This window comes from Odontesthes bonariensis, chromosome 23, assembly GCF_027942865.1.
Source record: "Odontesthes bonariensis isolate fOdoBon6 chromosome 23, fOdoBon6.hap1, whole genome shotgun sequence".
Lineage (NCBI taxonomy): Eukaryota > Metazoa > Chordata > Actinopteri > Atheriniformes > Atherinopsidae > Odontesthes > Odontesthes bonariensis.
This window is the reverse complement of record NC_134528.1, coordinates 27,834,427-27,856,633: the sequence shown is the minus strand read 5'-3', so window position 1 is coordinate 27,856,633 and position 22,207 is coordinate 27,834,427. Positions and strand designations below refer to the sequence as shown.

Genomic DNA, 22,207 nt, shown 5'->3' with positions numbered 1-22,207 from the left:
TTCAGCTCATCAGAGAGCCTGAGAGCCCCAGCAGAGTGCCAGGCTTGGGACACTGCGGCGGATGCTGCTGTTTACATCAAAACCTGCAGAGTGCAGAGTGACGACTGTTAATAAGATCCAGCATGACTTCTCACTGTCATTTTTTAGCCTTCAGTCTGATTGCCTGAGCAGAGAGTCGGTTCGGAGCCAAGGGGAATTAACAATCCTCAAACTAATCTACTGAACCTGTGTGCCTCTCCACCGATTAATCCTGTTTGTCCTTGTGCTAATTGCTTCCATATGCCAAATAAATCCATAGTGGAGGAAAAGGCAAGTTTTAACCAACTTCTCACACTCTCCAAAGTTACTTTCACAGACAGGCTGTGGGTGTCTTTGTTCTCTGTTTTTATGACCACTCTGTAATACAACAAGTGCCAATTTTTCTCTCTGATTCTCTTTATGTATGTTTGTGTGTCTTTGGCCTATCAGCACCTTAATGAGAACCTGGCAAAGCTCACGGCCAAGTTTGAGAAAGCCACTGCAGACAAGCTGAAGTGCCAACAGGAAGCAGAGTCGACAGCGCGCACCATTTCACTGGCCAACCGTCTGGTGAGGAGCTGAACAGCAGGGTCGTGTGGAGCATGAGCCAGCCACTAACACGCACCAACACACTTTGTTCCAATCTGTCTCACATGCACTGTCATATGTGTATACAGATGCTGCCTGTTAGTGTGGCGGCTGTCTCTCTTTACATGTTTAGTCGTGGTGTAAATCAAGCAAAGATTTGCACCTGATGTCAATTCAGCCTTATGCAAAATTGACTTCTGATGGAAATCTCTACCACTGTAGGATGTGTCAAATGAAAGTTATTTGTCAAAAATGTTTAACTCTTTTGGGCTACAGTTGTTAGTCTCAGTAGTTTTCTGGGAAACTTTTAGGCTTCAGCCTTGGCCATGTACGGTTACCAGGGTGACTTGTAACAGTCTTGTCTGTTTTGAAGGTGAATGGGGAAGATGTGTGTGTTTGTAACCTCAAATAAGTTTTGGTTTCCATTTACAATTGGAAAAAAATCCAAAACAAGAGGCATGTTTCTGTTTATTGGTTCGAAACAAATAAACTAAGCTATGTAGTATTGTCAGTGGGTGTACAGTGTACAGTGGATTATATTGCTAGTAGCTGAAATTCAGAAGGGAAGCAGTGAGTAGCAGTTGGTAGTTGTCCTAACTGGACACTAATAAGAGTGGACTGCAGTGAGACATCCTCTTAGTAGGGAGGAAGACGGTCAGTCAGATGATTGCATTGTTTGTCGGCTCAGGCTGCAAACACATTTTTAAATGTTTGGATTTTCACTTTTTTCATTCAACTTTGCTTGATTCACATTTAGAAAATGTGCAATGGTGACTCAGCTTTTGCATTCATATTCCACCGTTCCCCACACACGCAACAAACTGACTGTCACTCGCCAGCTGTTTCCAGTCTGCAAGCAATACCCTGACTGAACTGACCAGTGTCTTCTCAGATTTGATTGAATGTTTCAGATATTCTCAGAGATTAAAATAGTTCCCGAGGAAGAGCTCGCTATTTCCCTCTCGTGGATGTCCACCACAGCTGTTATTGGGATTTTTCTTATTATAATCTTATTCTCTTTAAACCAGTAAGTGGAGACGTGTGATTCACATTATTTTCTGTGGCTTTTTAAAACCTTCCTTCAGCTTTGCTTGGTTAGTGAAAGGAAACCTGGTTACCGTCATTGTTGATGTTGCTGTTCATGCTCACCGAATTGGAGCGATTCATTCAGCTGCTGATTCGCTCACTTGCTGACTGAGATCCTGCCCACTGTCTGGATTTAGCTTGAAGGAGAAGCTAGAAACATCAATCCAGTGGTTTGCTGATGGTAATCATTCCTGATTATAACAACAACTATTATATAATATTTTACTCAAAGTAGCAATAGATGTAACATCTACATCTACAACTTTTTAAAACCATTTGATAAAGAATTGCCAGCCTGTATTTTGGTAGTTTGTTATCTTGCTTCTTGTCAAACAGAAATGCTTAATGAGCACTTCCAGATCAAAATCTTTATTTTGACAAATGTAAACTTTTACTTCTTGGCAATGAAGTATTTCTTTTATTTCAGTATTCATTCATAATGATCATTTGAATTGTCTGTAAGCATCTGGTATAAATCAAGGTAGATATGATGTTTAAATATCTGTACATGTGTGTTTAAATGTACATGTAGAGATGTTATTTTAGTGGACAGTCAAAGAATATAGCCTTTGCATTACCCGAACAGTGCAAATGTTTGATAGTATTGCTGTCTCTGCAATACAGTATGTACATTTGCACACACACTTACACACACCATTACTTAAAGCCCACATCATCTTGCGCCGTGTGAACTTTGCTGACGACAGCAAAACAAAAAAATGAGTGTTGACAGTGTTAGTATGATAATCTAAATTATTCAGAGGAAGCTTTGAAAAGGCCTGACAGGAGCAACAAAAGGAGGAGAGGTTGTGCTAATCTGCTAGTCAATCCTGAATATCAATGCAAATGCAGTCACTTGTCTGAGGTGCACATTGTTTCCGTGACATGTGCTGAAGTTACAGTATGTATCGAAGCGTGCAGGCTCTCAAGTTTGGAAGAGATAAGATATTAAGGTGTATTTTATTCATCCCTGGAGGGAACTTAGATAATTGCTGCAGTAAAAGGTAGAGGTGTTGGAAGACGAGCAGAGAGGTCATAAAGGATATAAAAACCGAATAAAAAAGACTTGAGTGTAGCAAATCATTGTTGTGGTTGGATATTTGTCAGTCGCTGCATTGACAGTGGCATCCATAGATTAATTTAAATTTGATTTTACAGAATGCATTCTGGGAATATCCTGAACCAGGAAAAGTTTCAGTAGAAACTGTCCATGTATTCCAGGTGGGTGGTCTTGCAGCAGAGAACGTCCGCTGGGCAGAATCCATTGCAAGCTTTAAGAAACAGGAGAGGACTCTGTGTGGGGATGTGCTCCTCATCACTGCCTTCATCTCCTACCTGGGATACCTAACCAAACACTACAGACTCCAGCTTATGGACAACCTCTGGAGACCTTATCTCAGTCAGCTGGAGGTGGGTGATTTGAGAGTTAAAGTGGCCATGGAAATGCTATGTGGACTGTGATTGGTCAGTTTGTGCTCTTTGTGTTTTTATTTTTAAAGTTTCAAGCATTTTCTTTTCAGGTTTCAAAGCCCATTAATGTGACTTATGTTCTACATTTGAACTAACTCTGTACTCTTCTCTTCTTTTCTCAAGATTGATTCCATAAAGTCCTATTTGAATGTTAACACTAAGGCATTTAGCGCGAGTCGCCTGCACGCACCATTCTATATTTTTTTGTTTTTCTGTGTTTGATCTAAAGATAAACAGAATCTTTGCCAAACCTTAACATTTTTTTCTTCAGTTTAGCATACATCACCATCAGAACCATTGGCTGGGGATTTGTTGTAGGCAAATAGTTTTCTTTCAGAGGGTGGAAAAAAAACTAAAAAATCTTTTTAGCTGCCATAAATACTCACTGCAGAGTTGATCAGTTGTTAATCTGCAGCTGAAACTCCTTTCACATAGCACTTTCACTTGTAAGGTTCCCATCCCGGTCACTCCTGACCTGGACCCTTTGACCATGCTGACTGATGATGCTGACATTGCAGCCTGGCAGAACGAGGGTCTGCCCGCTGACAGGATGTCCACTGAGAATGCTACCATTCTTACTTCCTGCCAACGCTGGCCCCTCATCGTGGATCCCCAGCTGCAGGGAATCAAGTGGATCAGGAACAAATATGGAGAAGACCTGCGGCTCATCCGCATGGAACAGCGAGGGTAAGTTGTGATATGGTGGAATGCAGCCTTGGTCTGTTCAGAAAATATTATGCAGAGGATTTTGATGTAGGGATTCCTGCTGTTTTGCACTGGAAGGTATCTGGATGCAGTGGAGAGAGCGCTGGCGGCAGGTGACGTGGTTCTTATAGAGAACTTGGGGGAAACATTGGATCCTGTTCTTGGACCTCTGCTGAGCAGAGAAACCATCAAGAAAGGGAGGTAAGACCTTACATCATAGGTGTCCTGCTACACTAATATTTGCCATTGACAGATATTTGTCTGAGTCGCTGTGCTTAAACTTGATAGCTGCTATCTGTCGCTTGCAAATTCATGCATGATGCTTGCTTTGATTTTTAAAAAACTTAACTGTTTTTTTTGTTCAGAGTTTAACATCAGTTTACAGCTATGTCTTTTCTAATAGATTACACTCTTACCACAAGTATTGTGACATCCTATTCTCTCAACACAGTTGAGAACACAGTTAGTGAGACAAAATAATCTGTTATGTCAAGAATGTTGATACTAATGTTGCTCTCTGAAAAAAGGAGTACCTGTGGATTCCTAGTTTTAACAACTTTAAAAGTGTGTGTCAGATTCTAGCTCTGGGTCAATAGCCTGTTTACATCTCTTTCTTAAAAAATAGCAACTGGGTGGATCTATAGTAATTTCAGGAATTACATCCAGTGAAATTTCACTGAGTTAACTGAGTTATTTTCAAATGACAATATATGTAATAAACAAAAAAGTTCAAAGAAACAAAGGACGCAGCTCACTGGGGATCAGAGAATATGAATTTGGTTCTGAAATATATGTTTTCACACATTCAAAAATGCGTTGTTGGATGTAGAGTAACACCAGCCTCATTCCTTACAGGACACCTACCTCATGTAGGTGTCCTTATGATACAGGAAAACGTGTGAGAGATTTTAATAGAGGACACAGATGATTACAGCATTATCATCAGTGACAAAAGTCCTCTTTTATCTTCTGTGGTCATATCATAGTATTTCAGAATCTTGGCTTTCATTTAGAAACCCTCAATGATCGAACATTTCAGGTACATAAAGATTGGAGACAAGGAGTGCGAGTACAACCCCAGTTTCCGCCTCATTCTGCACACCAAGCTTGCCAACCCTCATTACCAGCCGGAGCTGCAGGCCCAGTGCACCTTGGTAAATTTCACAGTGACCAGAGACGGTTTGGAGGACCAGCTGCTGGCCGCAGTGGTCAGCATGGAGAGGCCTGACTTGGAACAGCTAAAGGTAAGGGGGTCAGAGTGTCTGTGATGTCGCCAAAGAGGATATAATGATAGATAGCAGCATGAATGTAAATGTGAATTGACCAGACATAAAAGGAGTTCCTGTCACACTCTTCAGGTTTTATCAGAGGACAAACAACTGTGAGACTGTTTGAGATTCGCTGCTAACATCTCCCCTCAGCAGATGTAATTAAAAGAAACAGTCAGAAGAGTCAAGGGCCTTAGAAACTGGGCAGAGCACGGTTGCTTGTCATTATCCATCTTTAACACTACATGTCGGAGAGAAAACACAGTCTGTCTTTAAACATCACAAGAGGCTGCGCGTCCAGGCTCTTTGATTCCAAAACAATCAGCTGGTGCCTTTGATTAACGGCTGGTGGATGTGTGATAATTATTAAGGGTGCCTCACTTCAAGAGACTGAGACCCTGCACAGCTGTGTGTGTGTGTGTGTGTGCATGTGTGTGTGTTTGTGTGTGTTTGTGTGTGTTTGTGTGTGTATGTGCATGTGTGTGAATTTGTCACACTGTGCTAAAGTTTTCTGTGCCTTCACATGGCATGTATATGAACATGGAGCAAACCAAATATGCATGGATATAAAATATTAACATCAAATTGGAACCGGTGTTATTACATTTACTTGATATAACTCTGCATGAATTCACATTTCTCTGTTTCCACACATTTTTTCGGTTTCTTGTGGGAGTTTTTGGAATTGATGTGGCGGACCAACATTTGCCCAAACCAACTTCTGAGATCTGCATACAGCTCCAAGAGCACAAAGGATACTCAAACAGTTCACTTTAAATGCAGGAATCCTGTGAATTTGCCATGTGATTGCGTTATTTCCCTCGCTTTCCTTTATGTGACAGACTGGTTCTGTCACTGCACTGCAGGTGAAGCACAAACTTCCACACTAACGCACATATTGTGTTCGACCACCTTGTGTGTTAGAAGGTGTTTTATCTTGTAAAAAATAAAATACCTGCCTGCTACAGAACTGTACAAATGTCTTGGGACGCCCCTCGTTTCTTTATAGTTTCTGCTTCCAAATAGCCAGACATTCTTAATCTTAAAGTATTTTTGAGCAGCAGTTCTTCAAACTTTCTGTGGGTCTTTCAGAGTTTTTCTTTGGACACTGGCTGCCTTTTCGCTTATCTTCAGTCCAGTCCTGTACCTGACCGTTTGCAGAGGATTGTGTTTTGCGCACCTAACTCAAGTGATGAACCAGTACACATAATAGGCGACATGGCGAATCATTTTAAATTTTATCATCAAGAATCAGCCTGTCACAAACACATATCATTTTTTCCCATTTCTGCAGTTGCACCTATGAAAAATGTCAGTCAATACAATTTGACAGACAAGGTGATTCCCAAAGAGCTGTTGGCTGAAACCATTGGCGAAACCTCATCAGAAGAAGTGGACTGAAAATAATGAGAATTATAAAACCATATAAAATAGTACACTAAAAACACATTAGACTGAGGTTAAATATTTAATTTGAAGTTTTGGATGGTGTTCCGTAGAGGATGCTGTTCAATTCAATTCAATTCATTTTTATTTATATAGCGCCAAATACAACAAATGTCATCTCAAGGCACTTAGATAATAAAGTCCAATTCAAGCCAATTGGAATTCAATTAATTGTAATCATAATTATTCATAAAATAATCCAATTTGTTCGTATAGAGCCAATTCAAAAACAATTTCCTAGCTAAGGAAACCAACAGATTGCACTGAAACTTTGTTTTCGGTCCAATCTCCCGTCCTGAGCGTGCCTGAGGCGACTGTGGAGAGAAACGACTCCCTTTTACTAACTACAACTACTGTTACAGTAGTCAATTCTGGAAGTGATGAAGGCGTGAATGAGGGTTTCAGCAGCAGAGAAGGAGAGTGATGGGCGGAGTCGGGCAATGTTCTTGAGATAAAAAAAAATCAGTGGCAGCAGGTCTTGTGGAGGGATGAATCCTCCCCAGAGCCCGGACCTCAACATTACTGAAGCAGTGTGGGATCATGTTGGCAGAGAACGAAACAAAAGGCAGCCCACATCCAAAGAAGGGCTTTGGGATGTCCTTCAAGAAGCCTGGAGAACTATTCCTGAAGACTCCTTAAAGAAAGGACAGAAAGGTTGTCTGAAAGGGTTCAGATTGGATTCAAGTCTATACTAAATATAGACTTTTAAGCTCATTTGAATTATTTTTGTTTGTCCATTTATGTTTCAATAGAAAGCTGCCAATATAGAAATGCAGGGTGGCTCAAGATATTTGTTCAGTCCAGTCAAACTGAGAAGGACTGAGGATCTTCTTGCTGCTTCGTCCTAGTTGTCACTACAAGCAAATCCCTTGAGGTTACATATATTGCTGCTTTTTAATTGTTGACTTGTAATCTGCTGCATTTTTTCACAGCTCAGCGCGACGTGGCTGCTCCCTCCATGATCAGATGTTAAAGGAGAAGTTTGGTTTTTTTAAACCTGGACCTTATTTCGGGCATAAGATACGTTCATCTACTCACCAATAACAGTTTGGTGAAAGTCGGCGTCCTTCAGAAGATATTTAGATCACTGGAGATCCGCGTATATCCATATAACAGGAGAGAACAGGGCAGACTCAATACAGCCTCTAAATAAGGCATTATCTGTCTTTATTTCACCAATACTTAAAGACGAATGAATGAATGAACGCGTACTATTGCACTGTTAGCTCAGAGCTGCCGTGCTGTTGTTATTGGGGGCTATCGGGGGCTTTCTACACACGCATCTCCTGGGTTGACGTCATTGTCGCGCGCCGCCGCAGCACGGCTCATTCCCTCCGTGATCTGTGACGGTCGGCTAACTTCACACAGAGTTTGTTACTGTTAATTTCGTGCAACATGGCAGGATATTTATCAGATTTTGACGACGTGGACTTTGAGTACGATGGACGTCCTTACCGGAGTGAAGATCCAGGTTAAAAAAGAAAAAAAAATTCCCCTTTAAGCTCACACACACAACAGCAAACATTCTGAAATAGAAAATCTTCAATTGCAGTCATCTCAGATGATTTTCTCATAGGCATTATCTAAAGTATTTAACACTAATACTTTAGAGTCCCGGATACTGATCCACAAAGGATCACCCAATAAGGCAATATTCAATTTATCCTGGATAAAAAAATCCTGTTAACTTTTGAAGCTTTTACATTGTTTCCCATTGTGTCACAGTCATCTTGAGGACTGTTCCTGCAACAATATGCCATTCATCATTAAGCTCAAGGAATTGTGTGATTGGGTCTTGATGCGATCCTCGTGGGGATTTCGTCTTTTTTTTTACGTTCACACATCTCTAAAAACCAAAGAATAGAAGATGCTCTAAGGTGCAGTTTCCTTTTTAATGTAAATGCCTGCCTTTGTTCTGTTGACCCCTCGATCTCTGAATGTGAGGAAAGCTTTTGTTCCACTCGGTTGATCAGTGAAGTGTCTCCTGCTGTAACACTGAGCTGTCATTGCTGGTCAGATTTAATGGCTAGCTCGGTACACTGGGTTCAATACTGCAGGTTCCTGGCAGCTGTATGACCAAGTTTCAGAGTGTAATGAGCACCACATAGTTGCGAAATCCACAGTATGCTTCTCTGTGTGAATGTAAATGTTTGTAATTAAGGGAAAATTCACTTGATCTAAGCTGCAGCGCCTAACGAGGCCTCCGCTCCTTCTCATCCGCAATCTGCTCGTTTCATGTCAGTTGTTTGAAATGGATTGGCCGATGGCGCAACTGTACCAAGGCAATTAGACAACACATTGACACACTTCCACTGTTCCTAAAATGCGGTTCTTGTTAGTTGAGGGGGGAGAAAAAGGAAGTCAGAAATCCGTCTTTGTTCGGAACACATCTGGCTGACGGCAGTGTCTCAGACAGATCAGAACGGAGGATGTTGTAGTTAACGGGTCAGGCGGATTTTCTCTCAACACAGTCCTATTTGCATTTTCATGGTTTTACTGAGGCATCTTTGTTTGTGTTTGGTCTCTGTAGGCAGCTTTTTATTCAGACCTGTAGGCCTTCATCTATGGTCAATCAGCATTTTTAATAAATGGAAAGGGGGAGAAAAATGGCAAAATGCCTCAGTTATTTTAGGTCCAATGTCCCCTCAGCAAAATCCAACAGAGTGAAAGATGATTTAATGATGCTTGTTTAATTAGCATTTCACTGAGATCCGAAGATGAGAAATTAAAAAAAGAAGAAGAAGAGCAAGATCTGGAACACACTTATCATTTTAATTAACACTGAAAGTTGAGTGGAGTGGTGGGGGCTCTGTACACTCCCAAGAACTCTCCTATCAAAATACGGCCTGTAGAATGAAGTGCTGAATGGCTTTTTGTTGTCGGTAAACAACCCAGACTGATAACAATCATCATCCTGATAAAGGAGTGCAAATTGGTTGTACCTGTTTATATTCTATCAATGACTCTGTGCCATTATACCTTTAATGAGGTTAGCGTTGCTACTGAGCCGTAGGATGACTCCTGGGTGAAAGAGCTCTCGTTAAACTGTGCCAAAGACGAGCTAAGGAGCTTAAAATGTCAAGTTGCCTTTTTTTAAGAGACTGCACAGGGGAATCAGTGTACAACCTTTTACCTTCCTTATTTGGTGCAAATGCTTGTGTTAATTCTTGTGTGGATTTCCCGCAACACAGACCCCCCTCATTAATAAGAACTAAAATGCTCTGCTTCCCAAATTACCTGAACCGAACTGCTCGGTGGCACTCGGTCATCATCTGTCTAAGAAAATGACAGATGTAATATATCATTTTAATCCCAATTAGGGTGTTTTGCTGACTGGTTAATTGTTTGTTTTTCTAAAGAAAGGGTAATTACAAGAACAATGTGCCAGAGGAAAGCTAATTGTTTAAAACTGACTCATTACTGAATCCAGTTGGGAATGTTTTAGCTTTTCCCCTCAAGAGCATTCAGCGCAGACGAGTAGAAGGTCACAGTCGACTCTCAGGCAAATGTCCACCGCACAAGGCCACTGTGATCTTTTCATTTCTACTGCAAATGTACGCATGTCACATCCTACCAAAAATGCCACGAATCACGTTCAGTCTAAACCCCCACGGGCAGGCCTAGTAAAGAACCTGTCAACTCTACTGTAGGTAATAACATCAAATTCAGTGTCTAAGACAAAGGGAGAGGCTCAATTAGTTTTAACAATGGTGTAAAATATCTCTCATTCTAGCAATAGGAAATTTTGTCATAAAGAAGGCAATTAAGCCATGTGAGCTCTTAAATTATCTGCTTCCCCGGCGCGATCTGAGCTAAGTATGTCTTTTGTCACGGGCATGTTATGCCACAGGGGATAGCTCCGCCCACATCCACCCCACCAGAAACCCCTGTGATTGCAGGCGGGCAGAAACAGATGTACCAGAAATGTTTATCTTCTGTCTGCTCAGAAAACCTTTGTGCAGGCAAAGCTCAAAACAGCCCACCATCCAATAATTACAGTACGACAATTCAAAGGTCGACGAAGGTTCTCTTAAGGGAAACTTCAATAGAGCAAAGTCCTTATCGAGGAGAACCAAGGAGCTTCTGCAGACTAAAACGAAGGACAAAGCGGGATGAAGCAATAAAGAGAGTAACCGTGCCCTGTCGGCTTTGTTCTCCCAACGCCTCTCAAACACCAGGCTTTGAAAAAGTGAAAGTTTTCTCGCAGACACTTTTGTTTTTTTTTCAGCTAGAACAAAGACAAAGAAAAACGGTCGGCGTTAAAGCTTCATTAGAAGACGGGGAGCAATAATCCATATGGTGGAGCGTGGGTAAAGCCCAGTGCTACCAAGCTGTGTGTGCACATGTCCATATCCTGCCTGATTTCTACACTGCTTCATATTTAAGAATATCGTGTTTCACAACAGATCATCCATAATGAACCGGAGTGAGTGTTTGTGTGTGTGTTTGTTTTTGTGTGCATAGTTCATCATCAAAGCTCTTTCAAATTGAAGGTCTCCTCACACTGAAGTTGCTCAGCATAGGTTTGATGTTGGCAACCAGGCGGAAGCTGGTTAATCCATCCCAGAGCGTTCCCTTCATGTGTCCAGATAGCCAATGCAGAGTGTATTGATCAGTTATGCCTCTGAGGTGCCCTTCAGTGTTCATGCCCTCATATTGACCCAATCTTTGAAGATCTCCCATCGCCTCAGATTAGGATAACGTTGTATCTGAGAATCTTCTAACATGTGGAAGTTTTTACACAAAGTATTTCTGTGTCTTTCAGTCCGACCTGACAAAGCAGCAGAACGGATTTAAGATCACTCTGAAGACCCTGGAAGACAATCTGCTGTCCCGACTGTCCTCTGCTTCAGGAAACTTTCTGGGAGACACGGAGCTGGTGGAAAATCTGGAGACAACCAAACGCACCGCTGCTGAGATAGAAGAGAAGGTCCTTTTCATTTTTTTCATTTTAAATAATTGTTTCGGTTTTTATTACATCCATCATATTACAGGATAACCCCTGAGCGCATAAAGCTATGAGTAATAACTAAATGGATGCCTATACTGGACACACTACCCACAAAGCAGAGGGTCTGCTGTATGCTGGCAGAATTTCTACAATACAAATATATGTAGTGTAGTTCACTGAAACAACAAATGCTGTAAACAGGTGACACAGCATATTTATGTGCTGAAAAAATATTTTTGAATGTTATTATTATTTAATACTGGCTTGTACAGGATTCATGCTTAAGGAAGAGCAAAGATAAAAGCATGAATGTGCCTGGTAAAATAAACCAATAAGCCATAACATTATCACCACCCTCCTAATACTGAGTCGATGCCTTTTTTTCCCACCAAAACAGCCCTTGTACCATGTCATCAGGAGCGGATACATTTCATTCATGTAATTAAAGAGGTTAGGCCTCCAAAGTTCAGGCCAACACATCCCACAGATGTTTGATTGGATTGAGATCTGGAGAATTTTGAGGCTAAGTCTTGAACTTGAACTTTTCGCAGTGTGACACTACACATTATACTCAATGAAGCCCCTGCAACCAGGGAGCGTTCCTGTTATGAAGGGTTATACTTGGTCGCCAACAATGTTTAGGTACTCGGTACATGTAACATCCACATCAATAGCTTGACCCAAGGTTTCCCAGCCCATTGCCATATCTTTTTAAGGTACTTGAAGAACATGGATCTGATCTGATATATACAGATAATGTAAAAGAAAATGTGATTCAGGCCACCTTCTACCATTGCTTTATGGTGCATTTCTGATGCTCTGGTGTCCATTGTTGGTGCTTTCAGCAGTGGAAACACATCAACATAAGCATCCTAATCAGTTTGCATCTATGCAGCCTAATACACAACAAACTGTGATGCTCTGTGTATTCTGAGTCTTGGCTGCCTATGATCCTATCAAAGGCTTCCTTTGATAGGACCACTAGTAGGTGCTGAACATCCCACAATTCCTGCAGTTAGTAGTTACTTTGACCAAGCTGTTTAATCATCACGACAGCATACACCTTCAATGTTCCAATCTTATTTTATTGAAAAACATTGAACAATCCCCGTGAAACAATACAAACTTGTTTTAACTGCACATGATGTCATGCTCTCAAATATAAATGAAAAGTTTAGAGCACGTGCAGACGTGAGCTGGTGGGCGGGTCTGTCAGTCAGTCCTCTTTCACAGCAGAGAAAAAGGGGCAGTGGCTGATTTTCAGACCTTTGCAGAGGTAGATAAGATCGGTGGATTAGATCGGTTTCACATGCAAGTATCGGCCGATCACCCAAAATGAAGGAAATCAGGCTGGCCGATCGATCGGTGCACCCCTAGTCAATAGTATCATGGCCTGATACCCAACATGCAACTCTCTCTGAGCAAGAGGTCACTGAGCCGTGTTCGGTATCAAGTGGTGGTACCTCAGCTGGCATTGTTATTACTGAGACTATAGTTGTAGCTGTTCTTATGTTGTGTGTAGTGTTGTGTTACAAGACTAAAAGACAAAGCTCTCTGGTCCCTTGTCTGTATGGTGTAATTATTCAGAAGGTATTGGGTAACAAAAGTACTTCCTCTGTAGTTTATTTCAAGGTTCCTCCGAAATGACATTTGCAGAACTCCTTTATTCTTGATAAGTTTTACTTCATGAAGTACATGCTAAGCGACCTGTTTACAAAATATGTCCATTTCAATTTGTGAGTGTTAACCATAAAGTGTTCGCCTTCCTCTTACTCACTCATTTTGTTTTTGCTGTGTCGTCGGAGGATCAGATCTTTTCTGTTAAGTGTCTTTTCTCCGCCAGAGATTTACTGGTGTTTCTGACTTTTCTCGAGAGCACTTCTGCAAAACTAAACTGCTGCATGAAGATGAGTGAGTGCCTTATGTCTGTGGTGAGACAAGCGCTGCCTTTGCAGATGTTCATTTTCAAACATAACTGCAAAGGCATTACCTTTTTAAAAAGAAAAAAAAAAGTCGACTTAATTGTCGTGTATCACGCAGTATGAGAACATTTTGCTTGGAACTGTGAAATTGGAATAGCTCTGCTCTTCACTGGAGGGTGTTTTATTGGATTGTGCACAAGTTCATCATTAGCTGATGGATGAAAGCTGTTTATATGCATATCTGTGCTGCTGTGTGCCTGTCTGTGAGGGAGATTTTCTTTCTGTTTGAGCTATCTTTTTACTGTAGGTTAAAGAAGCCAAGGTGACAGAGGCCAAAATCAACGAGGCTCGGGAGCACTACAGACCAGCAGCAGCGATGGCTTCCTTATTGTACTTCATAATGAACGACCTCAATAAAATCCACCCCATGTACCAGTTCTCACTCAAGGTAGCCTGTCTATTGAGACACCATGTTTCCTACCCACCTCACAGGCTCCAAGTGAGGCCCTATTTTACACTCACTTTTCCTTTTCTCTCCTCCTCCTTCCATTTGCTCATCATGTTTTATGCTCTTTGCCCTGTCTTTATTGTGTTTGTGGCTCCCTAATGTTGTTATGTAGGGCTTAATGTCTCTCATATTGTCAGCCAGCGAGCCTGAGAGAAGGCAGCCTGAGATATGGTTTGCAATCACTCCCGACTCTTCAGGTAGCTGCCTCTGCCCAAGTTATTTCCCAGCATAATCAAATGAAAACACTTTTAGAGTTTTTATACCTTTGACCTTGTGTATTCCATGGAATACTGTACATTATAATGTGGATTTGAAGCAAAGTGGAAGGCTGCTAAATGAAAAATACACCACACATCTCAGAGTAGAAGATAACAACATTTATTTTCCTTTGTAACGTCTCTGTTTAAAGCACGTCTTAAAGTTCCCTCATAAAAGAGCTTCCAGCTTTGAATTTTTGTTGTGCAATTCTCACGTGCACTGCTGGGTAAGTTCAAGGGAATGACTTGTGCTGCTGTTGTCACAGTTGAGAAAGTTCCCATGTCAAATCTAATGAAATCATTTCAAAGGTAATAAAAAATACATTCATTGTTTGCAGCCCATTTAAAGAGCACTCGCTCAGCGTTCGTGTTGATACTGACACTTCACATTAGTGGCAAGTATAACTATAGTAGGCTCTTGATATCATGGAATTCTTTTGATATCGACAAATGTGAACAAAACCCCTAAAATAAACCCTAAGCATGCATTACACTGAGTATAACAGTTAGAATAATTGGTGTTAAATGTGAAATGGATTTCATTTTAAACAACCGACCCAAACAGAAATATTGCCCAACTGCATCTCGACAGTGTTTGACCATGTTTCACCTCAGATAGTGAGTTGGTGTTGTATCTGCTCCCGTTGCCCCTGTGTGTCCCCAGGCATTCAGAGTGGTCTTCCAGAAAGCTGTTCTGAAGGCTGAGCCGGATGAGGCTCTGAAGCAGCGGGTGTCCAACCTAATTGACAGCATCACCTCCTCAGTCTTCCAGTACACCACGAGAGGCTTGTTTGAGTGTGACAAGCTCACGTACATCGCTCAGCTCGTGTTCCAGGTAGGAAGGGGAGCCGCTTTCATCTTCTGCATGGTTTGTTTTGAGAGCAAGCTTGCCATCGAATCGGCTGCTCTTGAGACCACGAGCCCTGTCTGCATCTAATCAAGTGGAAAGAAGCTGCAGTTTGTGCTGAAAATACACCATTGCCCTCCTGTTTGTTGTGTCCCCAGATACTCCTGATGAATAATGAAATAAACCCTGCAGAGCTGGACTTCCTCCTGAGATACCCTGTCCAACCAGGTGTAACATCACCGGTGGATTTTCTATCCAACCACTCCTGGGGTGGGATCAAGGTACAGAAGAAGGGAGGGATGGCTGACCCACTGAAATGTACCAACAGCAGAGATGAGCCAGAATCATGTTGTGAAATGCAACGAGACAGCATCAGACAATTTATGTCTCAGTGCCTGAGCAAATGAGTGAGAGCTGATGCTGAAACTTAGATAATTAGTTTGTGTTTTTTTTAGCAGGTACCCTGCCCCGAAATGAAAAAGAAAAGAAAACTTTGATTGTTTTCCTCTCAAAACATGCTTTCTCTGCTTTATATTATAAACTGAATATTAAGTTGTTCCATTTGAGAAGTGTGACAGACTTTCTCACTTAATTGCATGTGATGACCAAACGGAACAGATTAACCAGTGGCTCTTTAGCTTGTATGCTAACATGTCTGCAAGCCATTAGCAGAAACACAGTAACCAATGATTCAGGATATTGCCACATTTTACAGAAGAAACATGTTTGTGCTAACCAGTCCTGGGAACCCTAACGGAGTTTTTATATTATATTATGATACCTGTATATATATAATATTGAAACATATATAAAATTGGCTTCCTATGCCTAAGTTAGCTCAAGTTCATTTTTACGAGTGCTTCATTCATTCTCATTCACTGTGCCTGCTTTCCTTTTACATTTAGTAAAGGGTTTTATGTCCCGCCCTGCTGGCTGCTGTGCTGATCCTTTTTGGACAGTGAGTCAAAGTACAACTTCAGTATCAAAAAAGTTGGGGCGTTGTGTAAAGTGTAGATAAAAGCAGAATGCAGTTATTCAAAACTCATAAACCATTATTTTATTCACAGTAAAAGAGAAAAAAATCAAATGTTGGAAAGTGAGAAATTTTGATATATTAATAAAAATGTTAGCTCATGTTGAATTTGATGGCAGCATCACATCTTGAAAATGTCTAAACGGGGCCATGTTTACCACTATGTAGCAACCCCAACAGTCTGGAAATGTCTGGGAATTTAGGGAACCAGTTGCCTGACCTTTGAGAAAAGATTGTTTTCCCATTCTGCCCTGATATAGATTTCTAGCTGCTCAATGGTCCTGGGTCTTCTTTGTTGTATTTTGTTTCATGATACGCCAAATGTTTTCATTTCGTAAAAGGTTTGGATGGCAGCCAGGTCAGTCCAGCTCTGAGATGCTTCTACGAAGCCATGCTGTTGTAACCCAGGCAGAATGTGCTTTAGCATAGTCTTGCTAAAACATATAAGGCCATCCCGGGAGCATGTTGCTATAGTACCTGCAATAAAAATATCTATGCTGTACTTATTGCACTTTCAGATATTATTCCACTTCATGTCAGCTAGTGCAGCCCTGTGGCACAGCACCTTTCGGTATGGAATTCTCCCAGTACTTCTGTTTCCTCCCAGGGTCCAAATGTATGTATTTTAGCTTAACTGGTGACTCGGATGTAGCAGGTATAGGAATTGGATGGAGGGATGTCGGCTGGCTGCATGAAATGCTCTTTGGACTGTAAAAAAAACTCTGTTGTTTCTCAGCTCCATAATCTCATAAAGAAATGGTAAAATGTCTGCTATGTTTTTGCAAACCAACCTTTCCGCCAAGCTGTCATACTTGAGGTACATTACCAAAATCTACAACTTTCCTCAACGTCTTCAAGCCCGGAGTGGCTTCGCACAGATTATTTCTGTAAACACAGACAATAGTTGGCAGCATAACAGAAGTCTTTCTCAGTTTCACCCAGAACTCATGTGATTCTTCAGAGACCAACTCCGCTGTGTGACCCTGCTGCGTTGTAACACTGAAAAGGAACCTCGTACAAACTGTGCATACTCATACGGTCTCTTAAAGAAAGAATTTGTCTTGCAGCGCAGTCCTGTGGACTTCAGACAACAGAGGTTCCTTCCCTTGTCAAATCAGTTTAGCAGCAAACTAAACCTTAATGGCAGCTTAAGGTTGTGCTTATGAATTTTTTAGTTTCTTCCGCCTACAACATTAACTGAACCTAAAACCTCTCTGAGAGTTCAGAAAAGAGACTTTCCCTACTAGACTCAACTCACTGTAGATGTTTAAGGCCCTGTTAATCAAATTTGGTCACTTGATATCTTATCACACTTGGACGCATAATAAATTTTGAAGATTTAATGGAGGATAAGATGCTCTGATTGCTTGGCTCTCTTGATGACATTTGTGGAAAAAGAATCCCTCCAGACCTGGAGTATTCTCTCCAGGTCTCGGCTGGGCTAAAAGGTTGCCACCTGCCTGTGGTAATTACACAGGCTAAACTAGAGTAAAGGTCTGTTTGCTCAGAGCCACTTTATACTGCTTCCTTCTACCTCACCACCTCATGGCTAGTTGTGAGAAGTCATAGAAAAACAGATGTTTGGGGGATTATTTTACCATGACACCTTGCTCGCTGTGTCTGCTGTGGGAAGATTTTAGTACCCCCCTTTATAGTTTATACATTAGGGAGATGGCATTCACACTTCACATGCTTTCACTTGTTTGTGTGTGTGTGTGTGTGTGTGGGTGTGTATACTTGTCAGAGAGAGAGTACCTGGTTCGAGGCTGTTCTGTATGACACTGCTGTTTTCCACAGATGAGATAAGGTGTCTGTCAGTTGGGTCATCACAATGAAGCCCCCACTGGTTCTGCAACGGATGCATATTTAGACTTCCCTCACCCCCATGCCGTTATGAAAGGGATCGTGTTTACTCAGCATTTCTGTTAGAATAAATATTATTTGTATAAGCGTGTGGAAAAGATAAGCACTTCTCTCCTTTTTTTGTCTTTTTTTTCCCCTTTAACTTTTGCAAACAAAGTTAATCCTTTTGCTGTGTTTTGAGAAATGTTTCTGAAGTGCTTAAAAACTTTTATGTACATGAGTCATCACAGTGTGGCAGCACTTTTATTCTTTCCTGTAAGAGTCAACTTTCTTTCTTCAAACCACCAGTCCCTGTGCTCCATGGAAGAGTTCAGAAACCTGGACCGAGACATTGAAGGTTCAACCAAACGCTGGAAGAAGTTCGTGGAGTCAGAGTGTCCAGAGAAAGAGAAATTCCCACAGGAGTGGAAGAGCAAAACCTCGCTCCAGAGACTGTGCATGATGAGGGCCCTGAGACCGGACCGCATGACGTATGCTGTCAGGTGAGAGGAGGAATTATAGCTTGCCCTTTGATGTTTGATCTGTTAAGGATCTCTCTAACCTGCGGTGTTTGGTGAAAGGAAAAAGGTTGAAGAACTTAACCTTTGGCTTGTAGTGTAAATTGACAAGACACATATCCTCACTTCTTCTATGTTTGTCATTTGCTGAAAAGTAGCTGCAATTACAGGTGCAAGCAGCCTGGAAAAAACCCTCAAATTCAGTCTAAAAACACCAAGGCACCAAACTCAAACCCTATTAACACCCAGGGATAACTTGCAATCTATATATGGATATTTGGTTAGTTAAGTCATTGGTGTAGTGATATATTTAAGGACTGAAATATCAACATCTTGTTAAGAATACACTTGTGATAATATAGTGATCTGATCTGAACTGAACTGATCAAATGAAAACAGTATCGATTTCAAATTGGGGTTTTGTACATTTTATACAGTTCCTTGCCTCCTAATGTGAGTGTAATTCAATTACCAAAAGTGAAGAGTTAAAAAAAATCAATGCAGACCCATACTGTCATACTGTCAACCATGAAGTTTACAAATCGATCTATCAGAGTGGCTTATGATGACCACCAATGCTAGGATGCTCCAGCAGTAAGTCATAAAGTTACATGAAACTCGAGTAACCCATACTATACTTAATATTTTGACAGTTAAAGACCAAAAGTCAGAACATTCATTATTTTTTGCTAACAAGTGACAAAATGATTGTGTGTAATGCAACAAGGATATTGTGCAATTGCGAAAAACCTACAAAGAATGATCACCAGACTCTGCAAGTACTCCCAGCTCACCAGGGTGACTTTACAATTTCCTTCTCACCAATTGAAAACTAAGTTTAGCTAATATTGAAGTATGACTTTGGGGGATTGATCAGGGAGATTTAAAATATACTAGCACTCTCTCAGGAATATCCCGAATAAGTCCCTTTGTGAGCTGTCACAGATTATTTGTCGTCCACAAATTCTATATGTCTTGTTTACCCATTGAGATTCTTTAAAAAAATTAGGCAGAACCAAGCTCACGAGAATGTAAATTTCAAAATTTTTAACATATTAAGTGCAGAGAAGGGGAAAAGCTTTCACTGCAGCATTGCAAGACTGCAATGTTTCTTTGGAAGTGAAGCAAGCAAATTGTGGGTTTGAAAGACCAGAGATTTAATCAACAAGCGACTGAGAACATCTTAAGTTATTGGTTTTAAAGCAACTCTTTATCTAATGCCCTGTACTGATGATGATTCTAATCTATCAAGTTATTCAGTTTTGTCAGCCTAAGGAGAACTCAGCCATACTCTCTCCTGCAGAGACTTTGTCGATGAGAAACTGGGAAGCAAGTATGTGATTGGCAGATCCCTGGACTTTGCCATCTCCTTTGAAGAGTCAGGTGCAGCTACACCCATGTTCTTCATCCTCTCTCCTGGGGTGGACCCTTTGAAGGATGTGGAGAAACACGGTAACGTTTGTGCTTGTTTTATCTTTAATAAGCCATAAAGTTCCACTTCTAACTGAGTGAATTTTATGAAGTTAATTTTGTTAAGTTGAGTGGAAAAGCATGGTTTTTGTGGAATACTCAAGCGCAGATATACCTGCATGCATGATTTCCACTTTGAATCCGGAACATAAGTGTATCAGTCAGAACAACAGTCATCCAAACCCATGTACCGTGTCTCTGCTGTGATACCAGCCACCACTACCAAGGCACAACAGGCTCAGCCGAGATTCAGGAGATTTTATTAAAGGTCATAAATATATGAGGCGACACCCCTGGTGTATTAGGGGCAGCAGAAAGTAAATGTCATTGGTTTCAGAGTTACTTTACATTCCTGTTTAAATAATGTGTATGGCAGCAGGGTTTATTGTTTAGATTTTTTCCAAAAATGTGCAAAAAGTCAAAGCTCTTGTACTGACCAGGAATGGGGCACCAACACAGCCTGACACCACTGAATCTGTTGCCAAATCATTAGCCTGAGTCTATTTGAGGTTATCTCTATGAAATATTCAGATTGCCCGGATTGTATCAGTTTAGTGGAACAAATACATTTCTACTTTTTTTCTGCTACAACTAAGCACCGCTACATTTTCAAATATTAGTATTTCGCATTCGACTGATTCATCACGATTTTTCTTGTGCTGCTATTTTTTTTTTTTTACTCTGTTTCAGCTTGAGGAACCCTCTGAAATTAAATTGAACTCATTCCATAGATTAATTTCAACATGACAGTTAAATGCTGTTATTTGTGAGTCTTTTATAGGAGGTTTCACTATAACAGACTGCAGCAGGTGGTTAAAGGGGAACTACGGGGCATTTGAAGCGCAATCCCATTGCTAGAGGTTGTCAAATACTGACAGTAGGACACAGACTGGTGCAAATAGGCGCTCCCTGTGGCGATTGCGCTGTTTGCGCAGCCTGTCATGCTAGCCAAATACGTGGTGGCCAATGGGCAATAATAAACCTTCCACGTAAAACAACAACTTGCACACTGCAGAAACGTCACACCACTTTATAAACCATCCGACAATAAAGTCACAAGCCTTACCATCAAAACCATATGCATGGTTCTCACATTACTGGCATGGGGACGTTACAAAACAACTTTATTAACAGCATGTCACTTACCTCTTGTCGGTATGCTCGCACATGTGAAAACCCAAAAGAGTCAATGGACGATAATCCCATATACAAAGCAATTATCTTCTCTAGAAAAACTGCGTTCAAGTATTTAAAACATTACAACAATACATGCCCAGTAATACCGACAACCGGTAAGTGACATGCTGTTTATAAAGTTGTTTTGTAACGTCCCCATGCCAGTAATGTGAGAACCATGCATATGGTTTTGATGGTAAGTCTTGTGACTTTATTGTCGGATGGTTTATAAAGTGGTGTGACGTTTCTGCAGTGTGCAAGTTGTCGTTTTACGTGGAAGGTTTAGCACTTGCCCCTTGGCCACCACGTATTTGACTAGCATGACAGGCTGCGCAAACAGCGCAATCGCCGCACAGGGAGCGCCAATTTGCACCAGTCTGTGTCCTACTGTCAGTATTTGACAACCTCTAGCAATGGGATTGCGCTTCAAATGCCCCGGAGTTCCCCTTTAAATCAGCCGTAAAGCTAACCTTGAGTGTAATTTGAAATCCACCATCCTTTCCAAATATGACATCGGAGAGCACTCCTTCTGAAACTGCTTGTAAGTTGTGTGATTATTGATTATCAACAGCCTCACTTTAAGCATAGCCAGTCAAATGAAAGCGAAAAGCAACCAGTCACTGCTGCAGGAAGAGCTGATGAGCAGCAGCTGCCTGAATGTAAAAGTGGATTTTTCCATTAAAGCTGTGACTATTAGGTATTATCACTGATATCAGGCTTCAATTAGATTTTCATTAGATAGGTGATGTGATTTTGTATGCTCAGCAGGGGTTTAATATCTCTCAGACAAACCTTCACTATCTTCTTGGTTTGGAGTTCCAGACAGACGTAATTGTGGTGTTAGTATGAAATTTCAATGGGCATATTCAAGGTTTTCAAGTATAACTGAGTTACTGACCATCTTCTTAATTATGCTGTAATTGCATGCATGCTGGGACTTAGTCTAGGTCATGATTTGCGTCATCTCTGTGTTCAATGTCATGTACAACTGGAACTAGAGGAGGAAAATGTGAATGATTTTATTCACTTTGTTATGGCCTCAAACTTGATGGGTTGTTTATCATGAAAAATGGTTTCTGACTGTTGCTATGTTCAGTTCAGT

The 22,207-nt window shown here is 41.1% G+C and overlaps 1 protein-coding gene across 1 annotated transcript in view; it reads left to right on the top strand.

The window, feature by feature from the left end:
• The window catches only part of dnah9 (dynein, axonemal, heavy chain 9), a 240,491-nt gene that overhangs the window by 176,458 nt on the left and 41,826 nt on the right, over positions 1-22,207 (top strand). Inside the window, exons 59-69 of the mRNA XM_075458261.1 lie at positions 469-588; positions 2,914-3,102; positions 3,614-3,849; positions 3,946-4,068; positions 4,907-5,111; positions 11,347-11,511; positions 13,762-13,902; positions 14,884-15,054; positions 15,225-15,347; positions 18,251-18,444; positions 19,763-19,911. Coding sequence (XP_075314376.1) covers positions 469-588; positions 2,914-3,102; positions 3,614-3,849; positions 3,946-4,068; positions 4,907-5,111; positions 11,347-11,511; positions 13,762-13,902; positions 14,884-15,054; positions 15,225-15,347; positions 18,251-18,444; positions 19,763-19,911 — 1,816 coding nt within the window. The remainder of the gene's footprint in view (positions 1-468; positions 589-2,913; positions 3,103-3,613; positions 3,850-3,945; positions 4,069-4,906; positions 5,112-11,346; positions 11,512-13,761; positions 13,903-14,883; positions 15,055-15,224; positions 15,348-18,250; positions 18,445-19,762; positions 19,912-22,207) is intronic.